Genomic DNA, 22087 nt, shown 5'->3' on the forward strand with positions numbered 1-22087 from the left:
AGTAAAAGTATTGAAAATTAGAAATACTCCAGTAAAGTAAAAAAAAATACCTCAAAGTGTTACTTAAGTACAGTACTTGAGTAAATGTACTTAGTTACCTTACACCACTGCATTGCTGAGTTAACCCACGCAGCCCTGAGGATGTTTGTCAGTTGGCCATTATTTAGGATCTCATCTCATAAAAGATGGAATTGTTACACTGTAGGAGCAGTGTGCTTGCGTGTTTAAATATCCTTCCCCTACAGCTATTGTTCCCATTGGCCACTGACTTAATAAATGTTTTTAATTCATTTTAGGAAAAAAATTAAAAGAAAACATTGTTTTAAGCTTTTCTGATAATTATAATTTGCTGACTTAATAAGCTTTTTTATTTCATTTTAGAAGAAAGAAGGAAAGAAAATGAATCATTGTTTTAAGCTTTTCTGATAATTATGATTCGTTACACTTTTGATGTGGAAAGAAAGGAAAACAAGGGGAAATGAACAATTTCAAGCCACAAAAGGAGCCCCCCTTTTATTGAAGTTAAAGCTATACAATCCAGGACTTGTTTTAATGAATACAATGTTATTTTAACCAATCTGTATGGTAAAGTCTGTTAATACCATATTATTAGCATATCTCCTAAATTGACTGGTTATCTCCTCCAGGCCGGAACGGCCCGGAGGTGGGTATTATGTTTTCATCCCTGGCCGTGTGTGTGCATGTGCGTGCGTGTATGTACTGTATGTGTTTCTGTAGCTAATCTTGGACACAGCTGGACAGATAAGCGTGAACCATTTGCACGCACACTCACTCAAGGCCAAGGGCCAAGGCAGAACCTCCACCCCAAATCTTTCAAATCAGCCTCATGGTTTCACTATAACAGGCCTCTTCACGTACAAGCAAAATATTTTGGATTCCTTGGATCATGATGCAACTTCTCATTTAGGCCACACCCGTTTCTGCTAGAATTTTCAACATTTTTCAAGTTTTCTTCAAAACACACTTTTTGCCACTACTCCTACAGACTGGGTACAAAATTCACACAATTCGTTACACATTATCTCTTGAGTCGTGCGATCAAGGTATATCGGTCATATTTTTCATATTCCATTCTAATTGGCTACGATTGGTCTCTTCTGCCCATAGGGGGCGCCACAAATGAGAACAGTTGCACCATCTGTCCAAACTCAGTTTCCCACCGCAGCCTCACTGTGTTCCTGACAGCTGCACAGTACTCAAATATTCTACTTAAGTAAAAGTACCAATACTGCAATGTAGAAACTGTTACAAGTAAACGTTTGGAATTCAAAATGTACTTCAGTAAAAGTACAAAAGTAGTGATACCTAAATGTACTTAAAGTATCAAAAGTAAAGGTACTCGTTAGGCAGAATGTCCCGTTTCACAAGTTTTCAATGTATAAAAAAGGTGTAAAAATCCTTTGAAAATAGCAGATCTACAAGCTCACAATGCGTTGCATCGCGACCCATTGTGGGCTTGTAGATCGGCTATTTTCAAATGTCCGAAATGTATATATTGCTGAAGTGGTTAATGTATGTTTTGTAATCTACAAAGTAACTAGTAACTAAAGTTTTCAAATAATTGTGGAGTAAAAGTACAATATTTGCCTCTGAGATGTAGTGGAGTAGAAAACTGTGTGGAGTAGTAGTATTGAAAATTGGAAATACTCAAGTAAAGTAAAAAATATGTCAAAATTGTAATTAAGTACAGTACTTGAGTACATGTACTTAGTTACTTTACACCACTGCAGCTGCACCTCACGACTGACACAGACATGGGAAGGCAACCAGGCCTGGAGGAGATATGCACTCAGAGGAGCGCATTTTTCTATTCGACAATGTCAATAAAGTTATTGTAAGTAGAAGGTGCACTAAAGATGCACCACCATCTTTATTGTATTGTAGTTTTTTGGACATCATTGCAATTACGTCTCTCTGTATGGAGAGACCAAAAACGTACAGTACGTATTGTACCTTTATACAAGCTCTTCACCACTGGAAGAAGCTGCAGTCACTCAATATTAGCACAATTTGGGAAAGCATATTAATATTTTAATTGCCGCCCTATGACCGGAAAAAAAACCATGTAGAATTATGTGTTCCTCTGGATTGCTTTCCACTGTATATTATTTCAACTACCAGCATCTTCCATCCAAAACCACCCATATAGCCAGAGGTGAGAACATGCCCCTCACTAAGTTGAAAACTGTTGTGTAAAGTTTGACAAAACAGGCTAATGCTGTCAGTTATGTTGTGCTTTTATTTTGGAGAATCCTACAAATCACTTTCTTTTTGAGGTCTATGTGTTGACAGAGTTCACGCATGAGAATGCAGCCACAGGGCTCCATGCAGCTGACGTCCAATCACCTTGTTAAAACTATCAGTCAGGCTGTTATGTACCAAGTGGTCAGGGAAGAGATATAATCTTGTGCGGTCCGACTGGAGAGCCCCTCGGGGCAGGGCATGGGGACCGGTCTGACTGGAACTACAGGAAACACGGTTTGTAGTCCACTGTTAGTTTGGGAAGAACTGAGATTACATTATGGATTACATTACAGTGTGAGCTTTCCTTGAAAAAAAAAAGAAACTGCATAATCATGTTTAGTATGCCCTCAAATTCAGAAGGCTGGGATTCAAATTCGGAGAAGTGGCAGTAAGTAAGAGTTGGGCCGCCTGGTGGCTCAGCGAGTTAGTGCATGGACTACATGCTCCTTGGAAGTCACAAGGACCTGAGTGTGAATTATATCATCATCGCGTGTCTCCCTTCTTTTTGACTTCGGTAACTCGTCTCTCTACACTGTGAAGCCTCTGTCGCACGCTGGTCTCCCGCGAGCGGCGAGAATGGCTGAGAATAGGTCGACTATTTTTGACACATGACAAGTATCAATCAGACTTACAGTAAGTCAGCCGGTTAAATTGTCCATAAAGTCCATTTAATTGTCTCTGCATGTGTTCCCTCCTCCCACAGACCTCCACCACCATCCATGTCTACATAGTGGATGAGAACGACAACGCCCCCGAGTTCCCGGAGGAGGAATATGTCACCGTGTTGAGTGAAGGCCCGGACACGGTGGGCGCCACCATCGCCACGGTAACGGCCGTCGACCCGGACGAGGGTCTCAACGGCACCCTGCGCTACGCCATCGCCCACGGCAACCTGGCCCAGACGTTTCGCATCAACCACGTCACTGTAAGATATGATGGCACATCATGATGTTTCTGTGAGAGGGCACTGTGTGTGTGTGTGTGTGTGTGTGTGTGTGTGTGTGTGTGTGTGTGTGTGTGTGTGTGTGTGTGTGTGTGTGTGTGTGTGTGTGTGTGTGTGTGTGTGTGTGTGCTCAAATGTCCCCGCAAGTATAGAAGAATTTTATGAATAGACTTAGTATATGTGTGTATATATATTTTAAATATATATGTATATATATAATAGGTTAAATTAATAATAAAAGGCCCGGACCGCTGGCGTAGCAGTCCGGACACCTAGGTTCCAAATTAGCCTGACAGCGTGCTGTAGGTTTGAGTCCCGATCCCGACGGCCTTTGCTGCATGTCACTCCCCATCTCTCTCCCCATTTCCTGTCAACTTACTATCCTATCAATAAAGGCAAAAAAAAGCCCAAAATAAATCTAGAAAATAATAATAATAAAAAAAATTATAGTCTTAGGTTTACAGCCACGGTTTAGGTTTAGGCTTAAATTAGATTTAGGCTTTCAATCAGGAAAAGATTCAAGTTGGGGATAGGATCAGGATTAGGCATTTAGAGGTTACGTTTAAGGGTTGGGATTGGAGTTATGGAGTTATGCCTGATCATTACTTAGTTGCACACCGGTTTCGCGCACCGAAAATAGCAGATCTACAAGCTCACGACACATTGTGTGCATGTAGCTCTGTTATTTTCGACTTGAGGTTAGGGTTAAAAATATTGTAAAAATGGCATTCATAAAATCGCTGTCCTAAATCATCACAAGTATAGTAATACAAATGTGTGTGTGTTTGTTTATCTCCAGGGAAGGATTACTGCTGTGAAGGCGTTGGACTATGAGATCAGCAATGGACACTACGCGTTGGTCGTCACAGCAACGGACCAGTGTCCTCTTCCTGACCTTCGCCTGACGTCCAGCACAACAGTAATGATGATACACACATCGATACCGCTTTTAAACATAGCTAAAGTTATTGAGTTCACAAGGCCAGGACCACAACTTGATTTAAAATGAGATCATTATCGAGGTACTACAGGATAAGGTCGGAAACGGATCAATATGTTTTGTTACCTCGCGTCACCAGCCTTTCCACCGCGGAGGAAAGCCTGGTGTTCTAAAACTAGCCGCGTGATCCGGTTTAGAAAAAAGGTTCCGGTTGGCGTCGCATTGTTTTTGTTCCCCACATAACGCAAATCAATTAATTTTGCTAGTCGCGCCATGAGTTGGAATAAAATATGAACATACCAAACGATTATTATACCAAAAGAAACGAAACGATTATACCAATTTAAACCAATTTTAAACTAGGGGAATCATTTTGGAGGTGCACGGCACTGGAGCAGGGGCTCTCAAACGTTTTAATACCACAACCCCATATTATGAGGGATTTTTTTTTGTGACTCCACCCTCAGATAACCGAAAAGGGTATTAATCCCAGACTAATATGTTTGGTGTGAGGTTGGTTGAGTCGGTTGGTCAGTGGGTTGGTTGGAGTGAGAATTCTCTGGCTTGAGAGTCCTGATGTTCCCTCTGTGGACGTGAGCGAAATGCTGAAGCACAAACGGGAGTAGATCCTGTCTGTATAGAGCTTGACATAGTCCTTCCTGAATGTCAGATATTTTCATAATTAATTCCATTTAATAAATCCACTTTTTTTCTTACATCTAAGTATACACAGACCATGGGGCTTTTGACTTTACACTGTTACAAATTAGTAACCTTTAAAAATCTCTTGACTGCAGAAATGTTGGACAAAATGGATAATGGCAAATGTCATACGACAAAAAACCCCAAGTAGATGTGTGCACTGTGTTCAGTGATGATGTGTGTGATACTTCAGTCAGATGCATTAGAGATCGATGTCTTCCTTCCTTGTTTGCAGGTGCTGGTCAATGTCCTGGATGTGAACGACGTGACACCCACTTTCCCCAAGGACTACGAGGGCCCCTTCGAGGTCACGGAAGGTCAGCCGGGGCCCAGGGTATGCACCCTGAAAGCTACCGACGAGGACTCTGGGCTCTTTGGCAAAGTGGAGTACAGCATCACCGCAGGGGACCCTCAAAGTAACCGCTGGATTTGTATCTTTGAGCTCTCTATATGGTTTAGGATCAGTGGTGGTGGTGAAAAGTACTTAAATAAAAGTATCAATACTGCAATGTAGAAATACTCTTGTTACAAGTAAAAGTCCGGAATTCTAAATTTACTTCAGTAAGAGTACAAAAGTATTGGTTTCAAAATGTACTTAAAGTACCAAAATTAGAAAGTACTCATTGTGCAGAATGTCCCATTTCACAAGTTTTCAAATGTATGACATGTATAAATATCCTTTGAAAATAGCAGATCTACAAGCTCACGATGCGTCGCATCGTGAGCTTGTAGATCGGCTACTTTCAAATGGCCAAAATGTATATAGGGCTGAAGTGATTAATGTATGTTTTGTAATAATAATCGACAAAGTAACTAGTAACTAAAGTTTAAAAATAATTATAGTGGAGTAAAAGTACAATATTTTCCTCTCAGATGTTGTGGAGTAGAAGTAAAAGTACAGTACTTGAGTACTGTACTTGAGTACTTAGTTACTTTACACCACTGCCTATAATCCCTTTCTTAACAACCCTTTCTTCTCTCTGCCTCTCAAACCCTTTCCCAACATCTCTCCTGTTTCATTTTCCCTCTGTCTCTTCTTCTGTCTCTGTTCTCTGCCTGTGTGTGTGGTATATAGGTGAGTTCATGGTGTCTCCGGTGGAGGGGGAGCTGCGTGTGAGGAGAGACGTGGAGCTAGACAGAGAGACCACACCGTTCTATAACATCACTGTCACAGCCAGTGATCTGGGCACCCCACCCCGCAGCAGCTTGGTGAGCTAACCACACGCACGCACGCACGCACGCACGCACGCACGCACGCACGCACGCACGCACGCACGCACGCACGCACGCAGTGGTGTAAAGTACATTTACTCAAGTACTGTACTTATGTACAATTTTGAGGTATTTTTACTTAACTGGAGTAGTTACAATTTTCAATACTTTTACTTCTACTCCAATACATCTCAGAGGCAAATATTTTACTTTTACTCCACTACAATTATTTGAAAACTGTAGTTACTAGTTACTTTGCAGATTTGATTACATTTTAAAACATACGTTAACCACTTTAGCCCTATTTTATACCTATATATATATATATATATATATATATATATATATATATATATATATATATATATATATATATATAGATCATGATCGAGATGCGACGCGTTCTGAGCTTGTAGATCGGCTATTTTCAAACATGTTTGTACTTTTACTTTTGGTACTTTAAATACATTTTGATACCAATACTTTTGTACTTTTACTCAAGTAAATTTAGAATCCCGGACTTTTACTTGTAATAGAGTTCTTCTACATTGCAGTATTGATACTTCTACTTAAGTAAAACACACACACACACACACACACACACACACACACACACACACACACACACACACACACACACACACACACACACACACACACACACACACAATATGATTGAGTACAGTATCATTTATTTATCATTTTATCCAGGTGGTGGTGGGGGTGCGTGTTCGTGACATCAATGACAACGACCCGATTCTGCTGAACCTGCCGCACAACACCAGCGTGAGCGAAGGTGCCTCCATACACACCTCTGTGGCGCGGGTCCGAGCCCGGGACGCAGACATGGGGCGGAACGCTCTGCTCACATACAACATCACTGCCGGCAACCGAGACGGAGCCTTCTACATAAACGACACAGTGAGAGAAAGGGATGAAGTGATGAGTGCTGGAGGAACGGGGGGAGGGGGGTGGGGGGGGGGTGTTGTCAGTTGTTTTTTTGAAAGACAGTTGAAGATTTCCTGTGTGTCAGTGTTGATTTTGACAGCAAATGTTGATTTCGTTTTAGTCATATTCTTTTGAATAAAATTCCATTTAGTTTTAGTCATATTTTAGTCATCTGAAATGTTTTAGTTTTTGTCAAGGTTTAGTTGACTAAATCTACAGTTGATTTGGTTGACTAAAATTTATTTTGGCGGGTCTTGATGGCGTCATAATGGCTGATTTTACACTTGGTTGCATGCTGAAAACAGCCGATCTACAAGCTCACAACGCGTCGCAGCGCGACGCGTTGTGAGCTTGTAGATCGGCTATTTTCAGAGCGCAACACCCGAGCGCAACCAAACATAAAATGACTTGTCTTTTAGTTCTACTGGATCTCTTCTCCACTAGTCCCTCTCTAACATTTTAGTCTAGCTTTTATTTGTTGACGAAATTGTCAATATATTTAGTCTTAGTTTTAGTCATCAAAGCTTAGTTTTTATTTCGTTTTTATTTCGTTTTTGCCAGTGAAAAAAGGTAGTCGACCAATTTTTTTCCCGCCCACACACACACACACACACACACACACACACACACTCTTGTGTGTGTGTGTGTGTGTGTGTGTGTGTGTGTGTGTGGGAGGGTCGGGTCAGAATAAGGTTTCCTCCATATAATATCATGAATGAAATGTGTACGTTCAGCACAGACAGAGTGTATAATGATTAAGCGAGCCCTCTGTTGCTCAGACAGGTGTGGTGCAGGTGAACAGACCGCTGGACAGAGAGAGGGTGGCCGAGTACAGACTCACCGTCACTGTCAAAGACAACCCGGAGAACCCCCGCATCGCTCGCCGGGTAATTTCACACACACCTGCACACCTGCATTCTAATGCTTCACTAGACAGAACGTCACTGAATGAACCATGACTCACCACTAGTGAAATTAAACCCTAACCCAGGGGTGTCAACCTCGTTTTAGGTCATGGGCCCGGATTGGGCAAGATGTGACTTAATGTGGGCCGGATCAGGTTGTGCCCATGCAGATGCACGCACGTGCATGCTTCCATGCACAGCATCGCCTTCAACCTGCTCTAGTCTGTCCCAGTCTCTGCTATAACTACAAAGTATTCCATTTCACGAATTTGGTTTCCTATGAATAAGCAATACTTTTATGATTTTTTTTTTAGCCATGACCCCTTCCATTAATAAACAATTTGAAATTAGCAGACCAAATAAAACTAATTTTAAATGTAGGATATACACAACTGCACCTATATATATTTTTATTTTATTTTTTATTTTATTCCACGATTTTGTAACCCATTTTTCACCCAGTGCCAATTTCCTATGTAATCCTGGGCGCTACTCTCCCTCTGCCAGCCAAGGGAGAGCCCAGAACTGTTTTAACTATTTTATATAATCCAAATCCAAATCATTTATACAATGAACACAGTCATTTATATTGAAGTGATCACATTTACGTTAATACAATATAGTCTGAAATAATGTTATGAATCACAAAATTATGCACAATGGGTGGTTAACTGCTGCCTATTCAGTATCAAAAGTTTGGATCTTCAGAGTTTTTTTGTGATGGTTGAGATGCTACCGATGTTGTACAAAGAAGCTGTTCAGCCCTTGTATGGTTCTCTACTGGTTCTTCAACTTAGTTTAGGGACCATGCACACTTGTGAAAGCAACCAAAACTCATCATTTGTGCTGCTGAGATGTGCAAATGCACATCACATACTGAAACCTCAACCTCAGTGGGTGAGAGGTGAGTGCATTGTCAACAAAAGAACTGTGAACAACAGCCAACCACTGAACCTGTCAAAACAACTTGTGTGTCCCTCGTTACAGTACACTGCACCGTGTAAAAACACTCTCACACTCTCTCGTACTTCACGTCCCGCCCGCGGGATCAATAAAGGTCTATGTACTTATCTAACTTTTTAACTATAAAGTCGAACCTTGTAAGAGTCAACTTGTAAGACTCAGGACACACACACACACACACACGTACATATTGTTCTCAGTTTTCCTCTTCTATCTCGCCCCCACCCCCACACACACACCCACCCTCAGTTTTTTGAAGGTGCTTTCCCCGGGCCTGTCTTCTCCATTTTCTCATTTCCGTTCTCTTCTCTCGTCTCCACCCCCTCCACCCACCAGGATTCAGACCTGTTGGTGATCTCCATTCTGGACGAGAACGACAACAGACCCATATTCACCAGGACCAGCTACAGGGCTGAGATCACTGAGAACTCTGCTGCAGGTATACAGCGCCCTGCCCGCTGTGTCTCTCTGGCTCTCTTTTCTACCTATAATAAAGGCCCCATCTATCTGCAAACTGCAGCATGGCGTCCCCTGTTGAAGCACTGCCGACTCTGACTGTTATACTGACTTTTAGATAATGATCTGCTGGGTTGGAGCAGTTGTTGTTGTTGTTTTTTTCCCACTTTGAAATGTCTGCTGAGGACCGATGGCATGTGGTAGTTAAACATCTGAAGTGTCTATTAAGGCTGCAAAAGGCTTGTTTGTCTCCAAGGGCAGTGGTGGAATGTAACTAAGTACATTTACTTAAGTATTGTACTTAAGTACAATTTTGAGGTATTTGTACTTTACTTGAGTATTTCCAATATCCAATACTTTTACTTCTACTCCACTACATCTCGGAATCCAAATATTGTACTTTTACTCCACTACAATTATTTGAAAACTGGTTACTGTTTAGATTTAGATTTTGATTATTATTGTAAAACACATTAACCACTTCAGCCCTATATACATTTTGGAAATTTGAAAATAGCCGATCTACAAGCTCACAATGCGTCGCATTGTGAGCTTGTAGATCTGCTATTTTCAAAATATTTGTATACATTTGAAAACTTGAAATGGGACATGATGAGTACTTTTACTTTTGGTACTTTGATGCCAATACTTTTGTGCTTTTACTCATTTTTTATTCCGGACTTTCACTTGCAATATAGAGAGTATCTTTATATTGCAGTATTGATACTTTTACTTAAGTAAAACATTTGAGTACCTTTTCCACCACTGTTTAAGGGTTGTAAAGGCATCCCACCCCTATGTAAAATAATTATACTATTATGCTAAATTGACTTCAATTGACTCCACTTCATAAAAAATGGTGGTGGATGGATGCGTGCATGGGCTGATGCATGGATAGATGATTGGCTGACAAGTTAAACTTCTAAGTGTGACAGCTTTGCCTCAGGTCTCCCTGTTGATCTCCTCCTCTCTCTCTCTCTCTCTCTCAGGAAGCACCGTGACTGTGCTGAACGGGCCAGTGCTTGCTGAAGATAAAGACATTGGAGCCAACGCTGAGGTCAAGTACTCCCTGCTGGGAACCAGACCAGACCTGTTCACTGTGGATGCCAATACTGGTAACATGCACATGCACTTAGGTGTACACACACACACACACACACACACACACACACACACACACACACACACACACACACACACACACACACACACACACACACACACTCACACTCACACACACACGGCTTGACAGAACTATGTGTAGATAACCTCAACATACGCACATATGCAAGCACACACAAACAGCTATTGTCACTCATCAAATTAACAAGTGCACGTGAATTGCATTTATATGAATACATAATATGTTGTTATTGCTGCTATCCACTCCTGTCTTCTCAGGTGTGATACGGGTGCGACAGGGGGCACAGCTGGACCGCGAGGCGTTCGTGGATCCCCGGGTGGAGCTGGTGCTCGTTGTGGAGGATGTAGGGGGTTTGAACAGCAGTGTTCCTCTCACCGTCACCATCCTGGATCTGAACGACAACCCTCCTACTTTTAGTCCATCCAGCTTCACTGTGCGACTCCCAGAGAACAGCCCTGCTGGTATGTGTGTGTGCGCGTGCGTGCATGCGTTTTGGGTGGGGAGCGTGGGACCACTACTTTAACTAAAGGCATGCTTTGACACTTTAAAAATCTGTTAACGTTCTCTGTGAATGAAACAAGTGTTGTGATTGGTCGAAAATTATCGTTTCCGGGGGAAATTCGTACAACGGAAGTCTCACCCCTATAGACACTCTCTTCTTGTGTGACCAGGTCGTGACCAGGCTTTTCCCTTCGCAGAGGTGTAAGGCTGGGAACAAGGCTAAACTAAAGGGCTTCTTCTAAGTTAGAGCAGGTGCATCAAGTGAGGTGATTGGTCTTAGCAGTACTTTTGGGTGGATTGTAAAGGGTAAGTTAAGACCGCTGTGATTTTTGTCCACACCATTCTAAAGCTTATATGCATGCCATCGCAGATGTGAAGCGTTGTGAGCTTGTAGGTCAGCTAGTTTTCTGTGCACAACACTGTCATACAACAGTGTGTAAGTATGAAACGGCTTAAAATGGTTGTGTCTCGTTGAATCTTTGGTCTGAACTAGGCTTTGTATTAAAAAGAAACAGAATCAGTAGTGCTGCCACAGATATCTTGTAGAAATTCTCACTCCTCATTTATAATACATGGTTTGTAGCACAAGGAAGGCATTTGCTTTTCCTTTGACAGCAGCAATACGTTAGTGCCCTAACAATGTTGGACTGCGGAATAAACTCAAGTGTCATGTTCAGGTCCAATCTGGAAACCCATTCGGTAAAACAAAAAGGAAAGAAAGTTTTTTACTTAGTTTTTGCCTCTGGGGGCACCAACCTATTTTTTTGTGTAGAAACAGGAAATCGGTTTGGCTCCTCCCCTTTCTTAGTCCACTTCCTCCCGGGTGCTTCTGTTTGTATTCCTACTAACAACATCAACACTACATGTTTAGGGCAGTGGTGCCGACAGATTCTGCTGTTAGCAGAATCTGTCTTGTGAGATTATGTTCAGGCTAACAGTAGCAAAACATATATATAATAACAGTGTTGAGATACAAGACTAATGAATAAGCTTATACATGTAACAGTCAGAAAGAGTGTGAGGGGTTAAGTTAGAGCAGTTGCAACGAGTTGGGTGACGTTGACCGTGATATTAAGGAATTGTGTGTACTGTAGTTTTTATGTGGTTGTGTGTACCTATTTCTTAACCCATTGAGACCTGAGAAAGATTCCACAAATGTCTTCTAAATCCTAACAGTTTTTTTAAAACTTATTTTGCTATATCAGTGGTTCTCAAACTTTTTCATGTCAAGGACCCCCAAAATGATGTATTTGGCCGCGGACCCCGAATCTCAATATATGTCGTTCCAGGGACCCCCAGAAGCAAAGATTTGAGTTACAAATGTTCGCTTTAAATTTGCACAAAATTAATGTTCACGATTTTTCAAAAATAGCAGATCTACAAGCTCATAGCGTGGCATCGAGTGCCGCGCTATGAGCTTGTATATCTATTATTTTTGAATAGCCAAAGTATAAAATAATGGTTTAAGTGGTTACACAGCGGTTACACAGATGCGTTCCCGGTTTTAATAGAGTTAAACCAGTGTCTAACATGTCTAGTCATGTTAGAACAAACTACACCAAGAATTAGTGTATGTATGTATGAATGTGTATGTTTATGTGTGCGTGTCTCCCCAGGTGTGGTGGTCACCCAGCTGTCAGCCACCGACGCAGACTCCGGCTCCAGCGGCTGGCTGGTCTACCGGCTGGAGAGCGGCGCCCAGGACCGCTTCGTGGTCGACTCTCTCTCCGGGGCCGTGCTGGTGGGCAACACCACCCTGGACCGCGAGGAGCGGGGGTCCTACCGGCTGGTGGTGGTGGCGGCCGACCGCGGCACGCCCCCGCTCTCCGGCACGGCCACGCTGTCCGTCATCCTGGACGACGTCAACGACTCGCGGCCCCGTTTCCTCGAGCCCGTGACCATGATAAACGTCAACGAGTCCACGCCCCCGGGCGTGGTGGTGGCCACGCTCACCGCTGAGGACCCCGACCTCCGACCCCGGCTGGAATACTACATCATCTCGGTGGAAGCGAAGGACGACGGGAATAATGCCGTGGACGGCTTGCAGGAGTCTTTCGGAATCGAGTTCCACACTGGTGAGTTGGGGAGATAGATAGTATACATTCTGACTTGTTTTCTAAGCCAGTGGGAACCGGGGGACCCTCAGGGGTCCTTGAGGGAGTTCCAGCGGGTCCCCAGCTAAATGATGGACCCTTATGGGTCTGTAACTCAGAGAGCGTACAAATGGAACCAAATGGACCCTAACGGGTCCATTTGGTTCCATTTGTACACTCTCCGAGTGTAATTAACATTGATTTTAAATTGGGGTTCCAGAGATAGAAATGCCATTAAATGGGGGTCCGTAGCCTATTGCGTGTCGATAAACTGGGGGTCCTTGAAATTAAAATGGTTGAGAATCACTGCTAGAGCCGTAAAAATCTGCCCTTATTATGGGGATCTCTGGCATATCTTTTCAAATGGGGGTCCGCAGTAGCCTGGTAAACCCTCCCTCCGGAAAATCTCATTTCCATTTGATTTCAGGAAGGAGTCTGGCCTGAAGGCTTGTATGGGCGTTTCTAGCGCATTACCAAAAAAACTAGCCTATCAGCGTCGTCGCTCATCGTTCTGTGATTGACAGCGAAAGTTGGCCAATCAGGTGGCGAGTTCGAGTGAGCCCGAATGGCACCAAGTGCAGCCTGAATGCAGCCGACAAAACACGAACGGCAGCCATCTTTTCTGTGCGCTATTTTCTCCGCTGATTTAGAACTTCAAAAAGCTCTCAAACTTCTATTTTGAGGCACGGAATTTACTTATAAGATATCGTTTGGATAGAATTTAGTTGTTTAACTTCATATATGTGGTCAATTAATCATGACAGAGCCTATTTAAAAAAATAATAATTGAGAACCGGCAGGGTTGACACTAGGGGTGGGACGATATGGGTACCTCACGATACGATATGTATCACGATATTAGGCCCACGATAACAATATATATCACGATATCTGAAAATGCCGATATATTGCGATATCACGATATATTGCATTAAATTTCACCAACGATATATCACGATATCTGAAAATATCGATGTATTGCGATATCACGATATATTGCATGAAAATTCACCAACGATATATCACGATAGTCCTTGTATTCAATTCATAAACACATAAAATAGCACCAAACAGTTCAAAATCATCATTACACAAATACAGAGTAGAAAAAAAAACGTATCACAAACTTTAAAAAAAAAAAAAAAAAAACTTTTTTTTTTTTTTTTTTTTTTTATATCGATATTTTTCGGGAGGATATCGATTATTTATCGCGGGAGAAAGTATCGCGATATATCGATATATCGATATATCGTCCCACCCCTAGTTGACACGCATGTATCCGAATAAGGCAACCTATTTTGGGCATGGCCGTCTCAAAAGTCCTGTTGCGTCACATAGTCTGGAAGTGGTAAAAATGCACTGGCTGAAGTGGGACAGTGCTGATTGGCTGAAGGGGTTGTCAGTCAACGGTATTACTCCCGCCCAACTCCAGCCCACAGCCAAAATTTCAGAATGGGCGATCATGCCAGACTCACTCCTGAAATAAATTACAAATGAGATTTCCGGAGGGAGGGTTTACCAGGCTAGGTCCGCAGGCTAATAAGTGTCAATTTGGGGGTCCTTGACATGAGAAAGTTTGAAAACCACTGTTTTCTAAGCAGTGAGGCTCAACCTTTTGAATTTCTGGCTTCCCCAGTTTGCATTATGCCTCGGACCCCCATTTGATACAATGTTTTTTTAATACCTGGGACTCCAATCTACACTGTAAACTCCTCAGTGTTTATTTAACTCTGAGAGTGTACAGAAGTATGGGTCCATTTTGGATCCATCTGAACACTCAAATAGACCCGTAAGGATCTATAAGGGTCAAATAGACCCCTGGTGGTCCCCGGACCCTACGTTGAGAAACAGTGAGTTGGCCCATATTTCTGCACTGTCAAATAGGCCTACATCTAATCTATAGCATCAAAGCCATAGATTTTTTTACAAGCGACCCTCTCTGGCTTATAGATATTTTGCTCAAGTTGTTGTTAATAACTATGCTACACTTGGTCCAGATGACAAGAACATGACTATTATTTATGCAGTATTTATATAATATTTTTTATTAGTGTCTGTATGTCCTCTGAAACAAAGTGGTTCAGGTGATGGCCAATATTGATGATCATTGAAAAAAATAATCAATATTTGTTTTTTCTAATTCAGTACCTCTCTCACTCAAGGGTCCTTGAGTGAGGTCCTTGTCTGTGTGGAAGAACAGAAGTGCTCAATATGATTATAAAGCATGTTACAATAAAGAATAAAATAAATGGATGGATGGGTTGCTGTGCTTTGTTTCAGGTGCCGTATTTGTGCGCAACCCACTCAACAGAGAGCTGGTGGCCACCTTTGAGATCATCGTGTCCGTCCATGACAACGCTAGTGACGTTATTGACAAGTCAGTTAGTGTTCCTAATGGTAAGACTCGTTGTCCGAGATCAAACCGCCAGTGATCAAACATCTGTTTCTTAAAATGTGGCCGGTTTATTATGTTTGTTTCTTGCTGGGCTTCTCAAGTACCAAGTACATTTTTAATTCCGGACTTTTACTTAACAGGAGTATTTCTACATTGCTGAAATTGATACTTTTAGTTTTACTAAGTAAAAAATATCTGATCACTTTTTCCACCACTTCTCAAGTGTCACCTTTCTGTGTGTTCTATAGCGAGACTAACCATCAACGTGTTGGACGTGAACGACAACGCCCCTCGTTTCCGTCCCTTCGGTGTGGCCAACTTCACAGAGAAGATCCTGGAAGGTGCTCAGCCAGGCACCACGCTGCTGTCGGTGTCAGCGGTGGACCCAGACAAAGGTCCTAACGGACAGGTCATCTACCAGCTGCTCCACCTGCCCCGAGGAGGCTACATCGGACTGGAGGATCCCTCAACAGGTACGGTCTGCTGCAGTGTTGATTTTGTCGACTAAAGCTATGACGAAAAATGTTAGTCGACTACCTCTTTTCACTGACGAAAACTAAATAAAACCTAAGCTATGATGACTGAAACTAGACTAAATATATTGATAATTTAGTCAACAAATAAAAACTAAACTAAAATGTTAGGGAGGATTGAGCCTTTGGGTGAAAATGAACTCATAGAGACTTGAAACTTGCTTGAGATAGGTCACCTAATACTCTAAATATCATTCTGCGGTTATTTCGTTTTTTTAAAGCTCAGGTTGTTTTGAAAGGTGTTGTCGAAATAACAATCCCTGTTGACATGAATTTCAACTGTAAAAGCTGCACAACAATGTTTAGCCAACATTTAAATAATTAGGTAAGTTTGATGATGTTTAAATGACTTTGGAGAAAATGTATGATAAAAAAATTATTAAAAGTATAAATATTGGGGAAAATATGTAGGTACAATTAGATGATGACGCTGTGAATAGACAATGACATGTACTGTATTGATGCTGGGTCCTTTAACAGCAGTAAGTAATTGATTAGAAATGAGCAAATGACCAATGCCGATGGTTGGGGTGCAACATAAGGTTCCCCCCTACAGATTACTGTGCGTTTTTGTGTGTGCGTTTTTTAATGCAGGTAAGATCCTGGCCAACCGGACTGTGGACTACGAACAAGTACAATGGCTGAATTTCACGGTGCGAGCCAGGGACCACGGCTCGCCCCCCAGGATCGCTGAGCTGCCTGTGTTCCTGCGCATAGTGGACGTCAATGACAACAACCCCATCTTTACACAGCCTTCATATCAGGTACTGGACAGAGGTGTTGTAGAGCAGGGGTTTTCAACCTTTTTCGTGCCAAGGACCCCTAAATTAATATAAATTTGGCCACGGACCCCCATCTGAAAATGTTTTGTGCCAGGGATTTGAGTTAAACATTTTCGCTTTAAAAAAATATATATATATTCAAAGATATTCACACATTTTCAAGATTTTTCAAAAATAGCAGATCTACAAGCTCATAGTGTGGCACTCGGTGCCGCACTATGAGCTTGTATATCTGCTATTTTTTAATAGCCAAAGCTAAGTGGTTAAAATTATTGTGACGCTATGTTAACTAATTTAGCTGGGGACACCCTGGTACTCCCTCAAGGACCACTGGTGGTCCCCGGACCACTGGTTGAGAACCACTGTTGTAGAGTAAAGATTTTAGATTAAGGCTACTTTTCTGTGTTTTGAAACATTTTAGGTTTTCACCCAATCCCTGCTCTGCTTTTTTACTAATTCTTAGTTACAAGAATGACAATTGATTGACTACATTGACAATAGTTATTTAAAACTGCACTATGATTTGAACCCGGGTTTCCTGCGCAAGAGCTGAAATTTTAACCACTGAGCTAATGGAGTGGAGCTAATGGAATAAGTTATATTATAGTAACATACTCTACTATACAGGTTGGACAAAATCACATCGTATTCACTAACATGAGTTACATAATACAGCTGTAACATAACATAGTTATTCTGGATTTCACTTCTGATAAAAGGACTAGAACATACCGTACCCACAACCTTAACCCATTCAATCCGGGAACGCATCTCTGTCATTTTAGATTTCTTTGGCTGTTCAAAAATAGCAGATATACAAGCTAGATCTGCTATTTTTGCAAATCTCTGAATATATATTTTTTAAAGCGAACATTTGTAAAATATATTGTTCCATGGACCCCCCAGAAGCAAAGATTTGATTTACAAATGTTCGCTTTAAAAAGTATATATTCCAAGATTTTCACAATCTTTTTCAAAAATAGCAGTTCTACAAGCTCGTATATCTGCTATTTCTTTTAACAGCCAAAGATGTGTTCCCGCACTTCCCGGTATTAATGGGTTAAACTGAAAATAACAATATCTCTGCATGTATTTATTTTGTGTTTTGCAGAAACCTGTGTTTGAAGATGTGGATCTAGGCACCATCATAATACAAGTCAGTGCCACTGATGCAGACTCTGGGCTTTTCTCTGTCATCGAGTACAGCTTGGTAGACGGGGAGGGAAAGTTTGGCATCACTCCCTCCACTGTGAGTTGACCTGCGTGTAACAACTCATATCAACACCTCCTTCTCCTTTTCTCTCTCTCTCTCTCTCTCTCTCTCTCTCTCTCTCTCTCTCTCTCTCTCTCTCTCTTTTTTCACAAGTTGTTTTTCACAAGTTTAGTTTTGCCTATAATAATGACATGCCTAAAATAGGGACGCCAAGTTTAAAGTGGTGATGAGCAGGTCCAAACAAGATCTGTATACAGTACACAAGACATTACATTACATCACAGTCATTTAGCAGACGCTTTTATCCAAAGCTTTTATCCAAAGGTAGGGAACGAAACTACTAATCACCAGAAGTCTTAAGTGCATTTTCTTCTAAAACAAGCAACCAAGAGTATACCTAGCGCTACGGTAAAAGTGCAATGTATCAGCTACCTACTTTCTTTAACAGATGAGACAAATAGGAACATCAAATGAGCGAGAGCTAAAACAAATAAGTGTATCGAATAAACAAGATCCAATAAAACACTAAAATAAAAGTTTGTACAACTAGTTAACAACAAGTAGGCCAGGCGAAGAGGAAGGGTAGTGTTTCCTGAAGAGGTGGGTTTTCAGCCTGCGGCGAAAGATGGGCAGTGATTCTGCTGTCCTGACATCAGTGGGGAGTTCATTCCACCACTGTGGGGCCAGAACAGAAAAAAGCCGTGACCGTGTAGGTCGGCCGGAAGGACCACTGAGCGACGAGTCAACCAGTCGCCCCGTGGCGGCAGACCGAAGTGGTCGGGCAGGGGTGTAAGCATCGACCCCATAGCCCTGAGGTAAGAAGGAGCTGTTCCTTTCACTGCCCTGTAGGCTAGCACCAGGGTTTTAAACTGGATGCGAGGCGCTACTAGGAGCCAGTGTAGAGAACGGAGAAGGATAGTTGTATGGGAGAACTTGGGGCGGTTAAACACCAGACGACCAATATTTTATTCATAAAACATATTTTTGCCATTGTTCTGCTTGTTTGTGAATATCTTTTTGAAACATGCACGTAAACGTGCGTAAATGTGTTATGTGTGATATGGGAATTGGAATTTGTTTAGAATGACTTGGCGTCTCTCTAAACAAACTTAGAATGCTGAAAATTTAGAATAATGAAAATTAAATGCTGGAGGAGACTTGCGTGCAAGTCTCTTCCGGCATTGTTATAACTGACACTCAGGACTTTACAGTGTGAGGTATCATTTACAGTTCACCATCAGTTCACATACTTTTGCACAAAGTACAATAAATATTTGACTCCTACACCCCATTTTCTTCACGCACACACGCACACATGCACACATGCACACACACACACACACACACACACACACACACAGTAATCACATTCATGTTCATACGGTACACACCCTTTGATATTGTGCCACCACATCAACGTGTCAGTTCTTCTTTGATAGTGTGCCATTGCACCACAAACACACAACAATACCTGGCTGTGGGTTCTTCCTTCCTAATCATCATCCACCCTCCTCCTGTAACTCAGGGAGACATCTACATCCTGTCCCCGCTGGACAGAGAGACCAAGGACCACTACACGCTGACGGCCGTGGCCAGGGACAACCCCGGAGGAAGCCCCAACAACAGACGAGAGAACTCAGTACAGGTATACTCATCACCAGCTGGTGGTAAAAGTACTCACATTATTTACTTAAGTAAAAGTATCATTACTGCAATGTAGAAATACTTTGTTAGAAGTAAAAGTCCGGAATTCAAAATGTACTACTTATTGATTGATTGAATACTATTAGCAGTTTGTAAAGAAAAAAGCACAGGAAAGTATAGTTCAATACACGGTCAGCTAAGAGGATTTAAAACGCAAGAAAGCCTATGGCTTGGCTGAAATGTATAGGGCTGAAGTGGTTAATGTATGTTTGTGCCATGTTATGAGCTTTTAGATCTGCTATTTTTGAATAGCCAAAGAAATCTAAAACGACAGAGATGCGTTCCCGGATTGAATGGGTCAAGTGTCATGCTCAGGGACACTTTGACAGGGACCTTCGGTTTCCCAGGCACTACTACTCATTCAGCTCATCCAGAGTGTAGAAAATGACCCATACATTAACACTCTTGATTTTAATATATATAGATGCAGTGTATGTATCTATAGTGTATGTATCTATATGATCTATAAGATGGAAATTTCAGCTATATACAGTATATACATAAGCGGTAGAAGCTATTGCTACACACACACACACACACACATGTGCATACATGTACTGTATTTGAATAGCTTGCCTGAAAATTGTGTGTTCCGTTTGTACTTTTGTAAAATGTGTCTTTGAATTGATATGATTATGTGAAAGTCACATCCTGTCTACCAACCTCCGCATGTACTTTTACTTCCTGTTTCTGAGAAACCTAGAGGTTGTGCCAGTCAGTATGTGGTGGGAGGAGGTGATGATTTATGTAGTCTGCACAAATTCTGGTTCCATGGTAATGCTACTATGTTGCATTACCATGTTGCAATGTTGTGCTCATTCATTTAAAACTAACATTTTATGATTGAGTAACGGAGATGCATGTAAGGCGTTCATCCCAAATGTGCCTTTATGTGAACCCTTATGCTTAAAATGCGCGCGCCAAAAATAGCCCATCTACAAGCTACAAAGAAATCTGTTTTCGGCACATGATACCTGTAAAAGTGACCGATTGGCCAAGGTACAGGGATGCAAAGTTTTCCCAAACATCTTTCACCAACAGCTCCAGTGCAGCATATAAATAGTGAAGGCCTTAAATAACAAGAATCCAAATATGACTTTACAAAATATAGGAAAAGAAAACACTTGACAGCAAACTAAACTAAAGAAAACAACCTAGGAACTTAAGAAACTGTCTAAACAGGCGACACCCTTACACAAGGGCCCTGGTAGCTCTCCCCTAGGTGCTTACAGCTTGCTCCAAGTCTGACTGAATTACTGCCCCTGCAGCCTCCCTCTTATAGGGAGAAGATCCTACTTCATGACATGAAATCGATCAATAGTCAATCAACCCAGCTACCCATTCCATTCCCATAGCCTATGACTGACCTAAACTTCAAATGGATGTTGTACAACATATATATATATATATTTGCCCTGTGACAATACTATTGTGCGATGCACTAGAAGGGTATATCAGGATATATGGGTGAGTTTTTACAGTGATACTCCCACAATATGAAAGGAATGTACGTGCATTTGAGTTAATGTGATGTGATAAACCTATGTGCCTCTCAGGTGTTGGTGACAGTCCTGTTAATGTGATGAACCTGTTGTGTGTGTGTGTGTGTGTGTGTGTGTCAGGTGTTGGTGACGGTGCTGGACGTGAATGACTTCCGTCCGCGTTTCTCAGAGAGAGTGTTCAGCACCAGTGTGTTTGAGAACGAGCCTGGTGGCTCGTCCGTGATCACAATGACCGCGACCGACCTGGACGAGGGTGAGAACGGACTGCTGGTCTACAGCATGCAGGGCCCTGGAGCAGGTACCAACACATGATACACACACACACACACACACACACACACACACACACACACAGACACACACACACACGCGCACGCGCACACGCACACGCACACACACCATCTTAACTCGGCACATAGTAAGATGCCCTCATATTTTAAATCTCTAATCTAGACCTGACCACAGTCTTCTTATACAGTACCTTACAGTCTCTCATGTCTCCTGTCTTTCTGTGCAGATGCCTTCTCTCTGGATCCAGACACAGGGCTGATACGTTCCCTGCGTCTGCTTCAGTCCTTTGAGAGTTTTAACCTGACCATAGTGGCTACAGACCAAGGACGCCCCCCGCTGTGGGGCACGGCCACGCTGCATATCACCGTCATAGACGTTAACGACAACAGGCCTATGTTCATCCGGCCCACCAATGGAACCATCATGCATATCTTGGAGGTATCTGTGTGTTTGTATATACCAGGGGTGGGTAACTTTGATGATGGAGAGGGCCACTATATTTCCACACTAACTCCAGAGGGCCACATTGCATATACTGTTGGGCAGACACCTCTTATCTCCGTATTCTAACTTTGTTCGTAAATGAATGCCATAC

At 42.1% G+C, this 22087-nt stretch overlaps 1 protein-coding gene across 1 annotated transcript in view; it reads left to right on the plus strand.

The window, feature by feature from the left end:
* cdh23 (cadherin-related 23) overlaps positions 1–22087 on the plus strand; it is a 317500-nt gene that overhangs the window by 279031 nt on the left and 16382 nt on the right. Inside the window, exons 37-53 of the mRNA XM_080448675.1 lie at positions 2969–3190; positions 4008–4127; positions 5086–5266; positions 5926–6059; positions 6774–6983; positions 7790–7897; positions 9215–9317; positions 10324–10449; positions 10736–10939; positions 12596–13054; positions 15353–15469; positions 15716–15940; positions 16595–16764; positions 17894–18031; positions 19521–19640; positions 21322–21499; positions 21719–21930. Coding sequence (XP_080304801.1) covers positions 2969–3190; positions 4008–4127; positions 5086–5266; positions 5926–6059; positions 6774–6983; positions 7790–7897; positions 9215–9317; positions 10324–10449; positions 10736–10939; positions 12596–13054; positions 15353–15469; positions 15716–15940; positions 16595–16764; positions 17894–18031; positions 19521–19640; positions 21322–21499; positions 21719–21930 — 3027 coding nt within the window. The remainder of the gene's footprint in view (positions 1–2968; positions 3191–4007; positions 4128–5085; positions 5267–5925; positions 6060–6773; positions 6984–7789; positions 7898–9214; positions 9318–10323; positions 10450–10735; positions 10940–12595; positions 13055–15352; positions 15470–15715; positions 15941–16594; positions 16765–17893; positions 18032–19520; positions 19641–21321; positions 21500–21718; positions 21931–22087) is intronic.

The sequence above is a fragment of the Gymnoscopelus braueri genome, assembly GCF_963280865.1.
Source record: "Gymnoscopelus braueri genome assembly, chromosome: 14".
Taxonomy (NCBI): Eukaryota; Metazoa; Chordata; class Actinopteri; order Myctophiformes; family Myctophidae; genus Gymnoscopelus; species Gymnoscopelus braueri.